The sequence below is a fragment of the Episyrphus balteatus genome, chromosome 3, assembly GCF_945859705.1.
Source record: "Episyrphus balteatus chromosome 3, idEpiBalt1.1, whole genome shotgun sequence".
Lineage (NCBI taxonomy): Eukaryota > Metazoa > Arthropoda > Insecta > Diptera > Syrphidae > Episyrphus > Episyrphus balteatus.
This window is the reverse complement of record NC_079136.1, coordinates 16,036,212-16,049,472: the sequence shown is the minus strand read 5'-3', so window position 1 is coordinate 16,049,472 and position 13,261 is coordinate 16,036,212. Positions and strand designations below refer to the sequence as shown.

Here is a 13,261-nt window from a genome sequence, read left to right as displayed (position 1 = left end):
AGGCTGAGTGACAGTGAATTAATAAAAATAAGAAAACGACGTTGTTTTTTAAGAAGTATTATGCTACTTTGTCGGGCGTCTGCATTAACTAGGTTGCTACATACATACATCTACATCAGCAAGATTAGACATAATTGCAGCGGATAAAACAAATTACAAGAAAATTACAAAATTTTAAAACAAAACCGACCACCAACTACAACAATCATCGGCTAGATATATTTGAAAAACTACCAGCGACAACAATAATCAGGCAGACCAACTTCACCAATTAAGACCAGATTCCAACAAATGAATACTAGAACCAGCAAAAACTAAATTTCATAAAAAAAGTAGCATCCTTTTATTAGAAATTCGTTCTTGTATCAGTTTAAAGCAAAATTTAAAACATTCCAAGACTATAATCATATCATCTTTAAACAAATCTATCAGCTATTAAATCTTCAGTCAGACCAGACAACATAAAAAAAATACCATCTACAATAATCAACAGCTTCCAGACTTAATAATTTTTAACAATCGAATCGGACTTTAACAGAATATTCGAAAATAGTGACGATGTTCTAATGGTGTATCGAACCGACATGCAATACAAAAGAATGTAAACGTATTTGTATTTGTATCTGTATTAAATAATGTCTACCATTTTTGTTTGTGATAATATTAGTAAATCTACCTTTTCTTACCTTTATATAGTTCAGTGTAAGTTTAGTTCAGTTCTCTCTATAACCCGGTACAGACTAGACGTATTGAGCATGTCGGTCGAGTTTTTATTATAAAATAAAAAGTTGTATAAAGTTATATAAAGTAGAATAAATCGTAACGTACAGAATATATAATGTAATTTAACGTACAGAATATAGAATATATAATGTGATTAAATTAAGAAACGTATAGAATATCCTTATGTAACGATTTTGATTATAAATAAAATTATTGCCATAGTCGGGTTTTTTTCCATCTCGGTTTCCCGACTCTAAAAGTGTTTGTCTTCTTATTTCGTTATTTGTGGAAATTTACAGTCCAAAAATATACATTGGTCCACGTCGAGTCGGATAAAGTTAACTCGCGCATAAAACAAATATTCGAAAAAGTAACGATCCTGCATAGAATCCGTTGCAGTAGATCGTCATATAAATACAATTCAGTGCACACACAAAATATATACATAATAAAACAGAGAAAAAAACTAACACATACATGTGTCATAGTTACGGTGACCATCCGTCCCGGTTTACCCGGGACTGTCCCGTATTTCTACAGCTGGTCCCTGGTTTTTATTTAAGAAACCCGGGACGTATAAGCGTCCCGTATTTTGTTATTTGTCCCGTGATTGTCCCGTATTTGGACATTCTCTGATTTTCGTATTCAATATTTTAAATACTTTGACCGGAAAACAAGAAAACAGTGGCTGGAAATTAAAATTTTTCTAATTTTTCGGATAAAGCATTAAGCATAGTACGCAGCTGAAGCAAAACGAAAATTGTTCTAAGTCTCCAAAGTCAAAAAACTTTCGCTGCAAGAAAAATTGCCTGGACAAATAAATGGGAGTGACAAACGATTGAAAAATCTCCATATATTCTAGCACAGGTAAGAATTTTGTTACGTAAGCTGCGTACTGTGCAACGAAAAGCAAAATTTTGTGCTGGTTTTGTATGAGAATTTTCGTTTCGCATCTAGAGTAGGCTCTAGTTTTTTTTTAATGTTCGTCAATTATTAAGTTCCAGCTTCCGTTTGTCAGTTGCTACACTAGGTAGAATGTTTTCGAATAAAGAACATGTTAAATGTTGTGTTAAAGATCATAAAATTAGTTTAGGAAATCTTGATATCAAAATAAAGAAAAATTATGAAAACTCGTTTAAAAAAATTTAATTTTTTTGAAAAATCAATATTTTCAAAACGATCCAACGAATTTTTTATCTGTCCCGGGTTTCGCTTCCAGAAATATGGCCACCGTAGTCATAGTATAGGTTCATGCTAGCTAGCAACCGTGCAGCAGTAACCTCTCGCTCTCTGCCTTTTGCCTTTTTTGTTAAGTGAATACCATACAGCGCTGAAGTCAGTAGAGTTATTCGAAGAAAAACTATTAAAAAAAAAAAAACTTACAAACAATAATAAGCATAGAAAGTAAAGTGTACAGAAAAAGTAAAAAAAAAAATAAAGCATACAAAATAATAAGCATAGAAAGTAAAGTGTACAGAAAAAGAAAATATACAAATGGGTACCAAAATAGCCCATTTTTGTAATTTAATGCTGCAATACGCGTTCCCAAAATTAATAACCAACATCGAGTGAAAAAGCATGTTGTACGATTTCAATCAACAATGTCAAACAGATGTGTGTGAAGTTTCTCAGAGTAATTATAGTTACAAGGCGAAGCCTTCGAAAAATTAAATCATCAAATTTCTTCAATAGGTACGAAGATTAAAAAAATCGATGAAAGGTCATTCTTGTAAGAATTTGCAACCAACATTTACACAATAACGCTAGAAATTAAAATTACTATTATAATCGGAATTTAATTTTAAAATTAAAAATTGTTATATAAGAATCACGATTAAAAACATTGGTCTTTCGTCGCCATTATTCTCTGCGAATGTTTGGAATTGCAATCACCTAAATGACACGACAAGATTGGTCTTTTAAAAACATCCAAAGAAGTCGGTCGTTTTTTGTACTTATCAACCTAACACTTTAACATTGGCGCAGCCGGTCCGCGAACCTCGTTTTCTATTTATTTAAACTCGCGAATATAAATGTAATATAGTTCGAGAAAAAACAAATAAAACAAAAAGTTAGATTATTCTTGTTACACAAAAAAAAAGAGTCATAGAAACAATTGGACATTTCTTCCATTGGGCTTTGGAACTATGGACAAAGAGGATTCTGATAAGATTTAGCAACTTGGATACCAACGAAAATGAAACGCTCAATTTAATTACGAAACAGATAACGGTGGCAAATTCCAATTTTGATAGGCTCAGTAAACCTATCAAAACGTTAACGTTAAGAGGTGGACAAAATTGGGAAGAGTTTCGAAAACCTTACCACGGATATTGAAAATTTCGCGACGGCAACAATAAAAGAGTTAGCTGCGACGAAATTGACAGTGAATAGCAAGAATCACTTTTGGGTTTCTCGCGTTTCAACGCAATGCAACAATATTTGCGAAATGAAAAATGTTGGCTAAACCTGCTCTCAAAGGAGAATATGAAAAGGTTTTAGCAGAATATATCACTTTAAATCACATGACGCCTACTTCAACCTATGAATTATTTGATGAAGACAATGTTCAATCTTATTATCTTCCACATCACGCCGTTTTAAAACCTCAAAAGCACTACTACCAAATTGCGGGTGGTATTTAATGCCTCAAGTCACTCTTCTAATGGTAAAAGTTTAAATGATCTTTTACGTACGGGTCCTATTTTTCAAAATGATATAGTATTCCTTATTCTAAATTGGCGATTTTATAGATATGTCTTTAATGGTGACATAGAGAAAATGTATCGTCAGATAAATATTTATTCAAAACAAACAAGTCGGCACAGTGACGCCGTCATACATTTAAAATTATTAAAATAAAAGTAAAAGTATATTTTAAAATCAAAAAGTGTGCAATATTCATTTCATTTACGTACGGTGGGAATAATTATCCAACATTGACGCTTCACATTGAAATACTAATTTATGAACGTCTTTGTTATAAAGATTGAATTCTTGAAAATGTAGCACAACTTCACGAAATTATATGAATGAGTAGAAATCGTAAATCTAAATGCAACAATCATCTCCTAAGTATAGTTCCTTCATTTCGAATATGAAAATTGGTCACATAACGATTTTCAAGCTTTTGTACACTTATAAAAAATGGTTCAATAGGATGAAATACAAAAGCCAACAATTCTTTAGGTGCTGATGGTGGTGCACCCCCTCCAACTGCTCCACCAGATACCCCTCCAGCTGTACCACCAGCAGCAGCAGCAGCACCCCCTCCAACTGTACCACCACCACCAGGTCCACGATATTGTTGTTGTAGAACATTATTATCCATATAATTAAATATACCAAAATACATGCGAAATAAAAGTAATTTCGATGTACGATCGCTAAAATTTATCGGTTCACAATTTGAGTATCTTGGTCTTTCCAAAGCCGATACCAATTGTGTATCATAATGAAATAAATTCAAATCTAAATAAGGCGAAGCAGAATAACTTTGAACTGCCAATGGGATTTGTGGTAGCAAACGATAGGCAGCATCAAAAAACCCCCGAGGAAATGAATGTATTATTCTTTGCTGAGCACAACGTATTTGCATATTGTTACTCGACGAAGATGGTGCACGTCCGGTAAATAGCGAACGTGTATCACGAAATGTATCACAACAATAAACAAAATACAATAGCAAATCAAAAGCATTTTCAGCTGAAATTTTTATTATTTCATCTTCTGGCAGATTATAGAGAACAAAAAACTTATGTGCAATAGCTGTTTCGACTTCAGGATGTTTGTGCAAGTCATAGCGTATTAGCAAATGATCTTCATCGAGAAATTGCAATTTATAAATTTGCATAGCTTCGTAAATGTATAATCTTTGGTAAAACATTTTAAGTAATTCAGGTCGTTGTTCGATTGGGTAACTCATAACTTTATTATACAAAAAGATAACGATTTTCTGTTTGAAACCACTTAGTCCATTGTCTAGGGTTTGGCAGCATTTTTCATATTCGGGGACATGTTTGCACAAACATTCATCGGTTCCATGGGGATAAACTCCGAGTGTATTGAGTCTTATGAATTTTCCATCTTTCAATTTGACTAGATTGATTGTTTGATGAAGCAATGAAACTACAACCATCAAGTTGCCTTTCAACGAAACTCCATGATTGTGTGATAGTTTGATAAAATCATATTGAAATTCCATGGTATCACTGACTGAACCATCTCGCAGTCTTATCAAATAAAACCGATATGAGAATAAATCATATTCGAAATGCATGCAATTAATTGAACCCATTGTATAATAAGATGGTAGGTGTTCTTCTGCAATTGGCGTATGACTAGCTATGATAATATATTTACCATCCTCGGTAAAAATACTAAATTCTCGGTATAAAGGACGCATAAATGTCGAACTCAATTGAATGGACCAATGCAATCGAAATAATTCATTAAATATATTTCGTCGAATTAATCCACCCAGTCCGTTATTACAATCAGGTGGTACATATTCAGTTTTCCAGTGGTACAACAAGGGGCAGACTCTTGTTGTGCCAAGGAATTTATAACTCTCAAAAGATTGTTGATCTCTGGAAAAACATATCAAATATTTGCCATCGGGAGTGAATTTTCGTATGAAATTGAAATGTTTCTCAACATTGGCAATGGTTAGATTGGGTGTTATACATTTGAAAAAATCTGCATCAAAATCTTTTAATTTTCGACGATGAACACTGTAACGACGATCGATACCGATTTCGCGATCTCTAAGTAAATGTACTAAATTCATTGATTTTTCTCTGGGGACAAATGTATGTTGATTTGTCCACTCCATTTTTAAATACTTAATGGAAGCACTCAATAGTATAAGATAGTTTAAATATAAGTTTTAGTTTACGAGTTTGTATACCAAAGCTTTGTACTGTTTAGCTTTTTGTCATGAAATAGAATCCACAACTGTGATTATGAATTATTATTGCAAATATGGAACTTAATTACCGATTTGAAATCATTATCATTAGTTAAAAAATATATAAATAAATAAATAATATTTGAATAAATTAATAAATAAATTGTTTTGAAATTTCTTAAATATAAATAAATCTAAAATAATGTTGATCTTTGAATTGTTTAATTATTTAGAAAATATTGTGTGCCTTAAAATGTTGTTCTTACATAGAATAAATAAAATTAATTTTAAATTTTTATACACTAATCAAAGAAAAAAAAAAAACAATTTTAACAGCAATTCTCCTTCTTTTACAGCAGTTTGCTAATGAATTAGCATCAAATTACGATAATCTTAGGTTAACCACTTACGTACAATACCATGACTTTGATGGATCTTGATGTTCATGACCGATCTTTTTGTATTTGCTATTTTAATCGGATATTTATTACCGATGTTGTCCTTGTGTCATTTGCTTTCGTAATTGGTTGTTTTATGTTTTAGTTCTGAAAATAAAGAAAGAGAGTTCAATTCATTGTTTTTGTTTTATTTTTTTTTTTTAAGATGAAGATTATCATTCTCTCTATGAGGAAATCTATGTGAAGTCCAAAAGATTTGTTTTAGAACCTGAACTACAAAATATTGTGCTTGAGAGAACAAAATGAGAACGTAAACAAATTTTAGACTTGGCTTTGAAACAAACAACCTTTAAAGAATTTTGGAAGATTAGGAATTGAGATAAATGGATCACATTTAGGAGGTTATTTCCTTAGTCGACTGTGTTAGCGAATCGAGCCATACAGAGATGAAATGTTGGTGTAATATGTAATAATTGAAATTATTATGCGATACATATGGGTCCCTAAAGTTGATTTCTGTAATAATTTTTTCCAATAGATAGATTTCCTACTTCAGTGCAATAACTTCTTTGTGATTTAAATATTAATTGGGCTATTTTTTCAATTTCTATGACCATTAATGAACCAACAGGAATAACACCAACATCTAGAATCCTTATTGATTATGTTGTTACGAACGGTTGTATCTAAAGTGAATAGTTCCTACAAAATTATTGATTGAATTATTAACAATTGAAATCCTAAAGAAGTGCAGAGCATTCTTTAGTATCAATGTAAGTGATTCGGATGAACATCGAAGGTACGGAAATACATATTTACAAGAACAAGTTATTAAAGGCTAAATGAAAATTTATAAGAAGAAAAGAATGCGCGTTCTCAAAAGGAGATGTGCAATCAACTAAAGGAATTTTCTGCATAAAAACAAAATTGAAAAAATAGAAGTGCAATTTGAAGATGGCAATATTATAAACGACAGTGCAATATCATGTGATAAACTAATTACATTTTTCGTACAAATTATAGTAAATTTAACTTGTTCTGTCTCATGTCCTGTTTATACTACATGTCTGGTTGAAGAGTGCAATATAGATATCAAGTTTTCTGAAGTGAACATTGATGAAACATTAAGTGCAATAACAGAAATGATTTTTATCTTATGAATGCAAAAATGTAAGGACTCGATCAATACAGTGGGATAGGTACTTCTGCGAATTATAAATGCGTCACTTGTTCGGGTATATTTCCAACTACGTGGAAGGAATCTCTTGTTATTCCCACCTCGAAGATACCGGATGCCAGAAGCTGTAAGGACTTTCAGCCAATAAATATGGTTTCAGTAAACGATAAGTTGTTAGAAAAATAAGTAATGACACAACTTCAAGAACATATTACCAGTAAAAAAATATTTTATTTGTCAACCAAACTGGTTTTCCTGCTAAACATTCTTTGTAAAAGTGTTTTAGATCTATAAACACAATTATGATCACATTCTTCTTGTTTATTTCTGACTTTGCAACTGTAAATACCTATATGTATTTTATTAGAAAAGTTGTCTAACAGCCTTTACAGCTAGAATCCATGGGCGGCGAGAACCCCAGACATAGTAAGAAAAATTCTCAGGTAAGGTTAAGGTGTTATCAATGAAAAAAGTTGATCAATTCAGGGTTAATCCAATACGGTATGACTTTATTGCATCTGAATGTTTAAAAAATAACACACAAAAAAAAAAGTGTCATGTACCAGACCTATCTTTCTATATGTTTTTGGACCCGCTGAGTCCGATCACCCTCTAGTTTTGAGAAAAATGCAAAAATAAACACCAAAAAAGGCAAAAAACTTCCTTTTAGTTTTTTGCATTTTACTCAAAACTGGAGGGTGACCGGGCCAAACGAACTTAAAATTCCGATTCAGCGGGTCCAAAAACATGATTTTTTTTTTTTATGTGCCGGTGTAATTATTCTACCATTTTGAACAACAACAAATAAAACAAAGAATGAAGGATCCACCAGAAATGGTATGATTAAAAAAATTACGAATTGTGAATATGCTCTATCCAGATATCAGATACAAACATTCTGGGGGAATAAACCCATAAATGGTGGTAAAAAAATGCAAACAAAACACTCTAAGACAAGTAAGTTTTAACATGTGCTACCAGTTTTGGTTGATTAACGACAAGAATAAAAGTGAAAAACAGTTGTTATTTTTGTAATTTTATAATAGACAGTAAATAGAATGGTCATTAGTCCCAATCTTCTGAAATGGCTGAATTTTGAAAAGACACCATCGCTGAACCAAGAACAGAATTGTATGCGTTTAAGGTTTTTTAAATCCTTTACTGCATGAAAAGTTGAGTGGTATTTCTTGTTATTTTTGGACAAACGAAAATTTAATTTTGATGTCCTTGGTGAGTTAAAGTATCAGTCTTACATTCTGCGAAAGGAGATACTTCACAGCATGGAAGAAAGTAATCTACTACAATAATGGGGCATTCCATGAAAAATGGTAACTTTTTATAATTAGAAAAAAGAGTAATAGATGGGATTTATTGCAATGAAAAACTTCTTTAGAGGCAGAAAACTCTTTATCAAGAGTTAACAAGTGTTTGCGAACTTAACTCGTAAATCGATATTCACCTAGCCAAACTTTTTATCAAGTTTTAAGTAAAAATAAACGCTTAAACATGGTGGACTTAATGTCGCATACGTTACGCAACATATGTATCTAATTTATGGGAACTATATTTCTTAATTTGCGACTTGTGGACGCTTCATTACATAGAAGGGATAATATAAAATTATTTCTAAGTGTTCAAATCGATCTAAAAACTGTTACGGCACTTAAAATCTATTTCAAACACCAAAAAACATGCAAAAATTTCATATACATACATATATGCAATGGAAAGCTAATACAAATAATGAATTTCAAACGTGAATAATGGTCAGAATTATTTGTAAATGAATATTCAAGAAACTTTTCCTTAATTCTCAGTAAACTGGATTTTTCAACAGGACTACCAAAAATGCTATGTAAAATATTAGGAGGAAGTGCAAAATTAGGAAGTACTTCAGTATCTACCATAGAAAACAGACCTGAACCTTGTTGAAAATGTTTGTAAATGGCTAGCTCGTACCAATAAAATTTGTGATCGTCGATTTTAAGACAAAAATATTTCCCAACCCACCATTTAACAATTTAGGGAAGAGATTCAGATAGCTTGCATTAAGAGATTTAACAATGCAATTCCTGGACAGTTTTGTTATTTTTGTATGAATAAAAAGGCCACTATACAAATAATACAATAATTAAAATACATTTTTAAGAAGAACTTGGTTTAAATTCATTTAATGGACCACTTTTAAATCATTCTTTATGTGTACCTATTCTGATGAAACAAAAAATAAACTCAGTTTTTTTTATACAAAATGCTTTGCCACAGGGAAAAAAGAAAAATAAAAAATTATTTTTTTGCTGATTCTGCTAACATCTTAGACAATGACTTGACATCATTAAATTATTTCCTACACTGTAAAGAAAAAACGAAAACTGAACATTTGAAAAGTTGTGTACCTATTCCGATGAAAAGGAGTGTATATAACTCCTACTGGAACTCCAAAACGAATATTCCAAAAAATCTTCAATTGAACTCTGAAGCTCTTAATAAACAAGGACGCAACATTTTACATTACATTGTGGTTAGGTGCAGATGAATGTAGATATTGAAATCGATTTCAACGTTTTAAAAAATTACAATTTCATAAGTAAATTAAATAAAAATAAAAAAATAATTACGTACCTATTAGGTTTATGTTGCCAATGATTGAGGCAGGCAGGTTTGTGATATTTTATTTGTATCTCCGATTCGATAGTTTTTGGAGAAAGTTCATCAAATTGTAGTTCTCAAATTTTGTTTCTTTTATTAATTTCATTCAGAAGAAATTGAGAAATTGAAAAGATATTTTCTTAATTGAAGAAATCTATAAAATATTTATGAATTATTAATAAACAAAACACAAAATATCCAAAATATCTATTGAATCTACCTTTTATTTCATGGTACTTTTCATCCATTTTTTGTTATCTCCCAGAATGGAGTTTGCGGCGTCACAAAACTACAGACTTTAACATAATTCAGCACTTCTCGAATTCATTTAAATATTTATTAAATTGTATTCAAGTTTTATAATTTTTGATTAGATTTCTTAAACGAAGTGTTTTTCAATGCGGTTTTTCTTTTGTTTGTTATTTGAATCGAATATTTTTCGAGTTTTTGATTTTAATTGTTAATTCTAGAAATTCAATTGTGTTGTGAAATTTGGTGTGTGAAATGTCTGTAAAATGCAAAAAAGAACCGCGTAGCCACAGAATATATGTTAAAAGATAACCAAGTTTCAAAATGTCTGTCAAATGTATTTTGGGACAGTGCGAAAGAGAAGGAAGATAAACCGTGTTTATATGTTTGATAGATAGATGGCGACACAAAATGTAAGAAACTAGCTACAGTACAATCGAAATAAAAGGACTCGACGGTTAATATCAACTAACTAGAAATTTAATGGACAGGGGTTAGGAACACGGTTGCCGGAGTGGGTAGAATCCTACCAAACTGGATAGGAATTTTTACCTTGGGTAGGTTTGTAGGTTTGCAGTCAATTTGGTAGGTTTTTCCAAGTTTTTCTCTAAAATAATTTTATTTTTAATAATTGACAAAAAAAATTTAATTATGTCAAATCTACCCAAAATATTTGTGCCAAACAAATGTGCCCATCTAAACCGAGAGTAATAATATTAAGTAGTGTATGTAAACGCTGTATCCTCATTGTTGGTGTCTGAACTCATCCATTTTCATGTTTTGTGTTGACACTAATTTCACATTCTTGATTAGTGATTTCTACAAAATGGGATTACAATTTTATTTTAAAACTTTTTTTCCAAAAAATTATTTATAAAAAATTATTTTTTTAAAAAACGGCTCTAACGATTTTGAAATTTTTTTTCTAAAAATGCACGTTAATATATCAATCAAAACTGCATACTTGTTGTGAGTGGCAACCGTGGTTAGGAACTTAAGGTAATTTCTCGGTCTCTGATTGAAGTAGAAGATTAGCCCCGTTCCATTGGAGGTGGTAGTTTACTCATGAGTAGATCTAGTACTAGAATTAACACATGATCTTCTAATCGAGGAGATAGGAATGTGTAGTTGTTGTACTAGATTTCTACTCACGAGTAAACTACCACCTCCAATGGAACAGGGCTATTATATGCTAATTGTAGTACAAGATCAACTCATTCAGCAGGATTCTACTGTAGGTTGTGAAATCTAATGCCAAATTTTCAGCAGTCGAATTTGGTCGTGTGGGTAAAATCGACTCATCAACAAATCAAAACCATAGATAAATTAGTACCAAGATAATAGAGTTGGCCACTTAAGTTCATTTGAGTGATCGATGAATTTAGTTCAAATCACGCTACTGAATTAGTTCAATTTTAATTCAAAAATTAAAAAAAAAATTATCTTATATTCAAACTGTATCAAAAATATGTAGATAAAATTGAACAATGAACATACAGTACCTTGCCATATATTAGGCCCAAAGTTAAAATTTTTATTTCAAGTATGTAGATAACATGATATTTGAAAGCTATTGTTAAAAATCTTTTTAATAATTTGTCTATGATTAATGAAATCGTCGAATATATCCTTCTTCTTTTTCATTGTAACAAAATATTGTTGGCAACCCTTCAAGCAAACGATTCTGACCTCGGTCCGAATCGGCTCCGACATAAGTACGACCTCGACTACGAAACGGGTCCCACGTTTTTCGCGTTTTGAGGTTGGAGTGTCTTTTCTGAGCTCCGTTTTCTTTTGAAGGGAATAAACGAAATTAATACATAACTGAAGTTCTACATGAGCAAATTTATCAACATGGTGCTTTGCAGCAATATTCCATTCCAATCACGGTATAAGAAGAGAAGGTATGATCATTAGAGTCGCCATTTTACAAAATGGAGTAATAAGTTTTTGACGTTTAATTTGGTAAAGTCAAAAGCAACAACAATTTCCAAGACAAATTTGTTAATAACAACAATTTCAATCGGGCAACTGTCAAAAACTTAGGAAGCCATCTTCTTTTCTTTCATCTGACAGTTCTCGATACAGACTTTCTTCGCGTCATCATACCTTCTCTTCTTATACCATGATATCCAATATCCTGTTTTCAATATAACCCAAATGAGATAAAGTTTCGGTTCGGCTCAGCATTTTTCCGCACAAAATAAATGTCCCCTGCAATTATTTGTGTGCGAAAAGACGTTGAAACTTTTAATTTCAATTTTCCATTTCTCTTGAAAAACAGCGTACCGCAAAACGAAAAGCAGAACGTAAATTTTCGTTAACGATTTCGCTGTGTCATTTTTGCACGGGATCGTTCATTTCACATCAGCAGCCTACCAAACTTTACAGGAAAAATAACACGAGAAACAACAGCAACCTTTTCAAATTTAATAATGTTTTTAACCTTCTTCGAGTTAATATCTGAAATCTAGTGCAAAACCTCAATAATTTTAGATTTGGGGCGAAATCAACTAATATGAGGAAAAGTGAAAATTGACAGCTATCAATTGAAAAATGTCATTTGGTGACAGCTTTGTTTCTTTTCTGTTTCAATTATACATCAGAGCTTGCTCATTAATTGGCCTGCAAAATAACAAAAATTAAACAATAATCTCTGGTTTTTTTTTCTTTATTTTATAACTAATATGAGGAAAAGTGAAAATTGACAGCTATCAATTGAAAAATGTCATTTGGTGACAGCTTTGTTTCTTTTCTGTTTCAATTATACATCAGAGCTTGCTCATTAATTGGCCTGCAAAATAACAAAAATTAAACAATAATCTCTGGTTTTTTTTCTTTATTTTATAATTTTTTATTTCATAATAACAGCATAGTTATAACACAATTTGTAGTACATGTACATTCTAACAAAAATACATAATTTGGCACCACTTTTGTACCTTTCTTTTGAACTGCCAATGTATCTTACTTCTGAGTGTTTTAAATACTCTTTACATTTTTATAATATATAACAATAATAATAATTACAATAATTGCAATTCTTTTGTATAAAAATATATTAAATTTAAAATAAAAATTAAGCTTTTATTATAATATTTCGTTTTTTTTATGATTTTATAAAAATGATTTTCATATTTTGCGTTCTAAAGGAAA

At 31.1% G+C, this 13,261-nt stretch overlaps 1 protein-coding gene across 1 annotated transcript; it reads right to left on the bottom strand.

Moving 5' to 3' along the window:
* Positions 1 to 1,964: 1,964 nt before the first annotated feature.
* On the bottom strand, positions 1,965 to 10,309 carry LOC129913234 (DET1 homolog). Its single transcript, XM_055991818.1, has 3 exons — positions 10,077 to 10,309; positions 9,830 to 10,010; positions 1,965 to 6,177 (listed from the first exon to the last, which is right to left on the bottom strand). Exon 3 carries the CDS (start codon positions 5,555 to 5,557, stop codon positions 3,788 to 3,790), a length of 1,770 nt encoding a protein of 589 aa, XP_055847793.1. The 5' UTR covers positions 5,558 to 6,177; positions 9,830 to 10,010; positions 10,077 to 10,309; the 3' UTR covers positions 1,965 to 3,787.
* Positions 10,310 to 13,261: the final 2,952 nt, after the last annotated feature.

Coding starts and splice junctions, on each gene's coding strand:
- LOC129913234 (XM_055991818.1), bottom strand. CDS start 5,557: ATGGAGTGGACAAATCAACATACATTTGTCCCCAGAGAAAAATCAATG.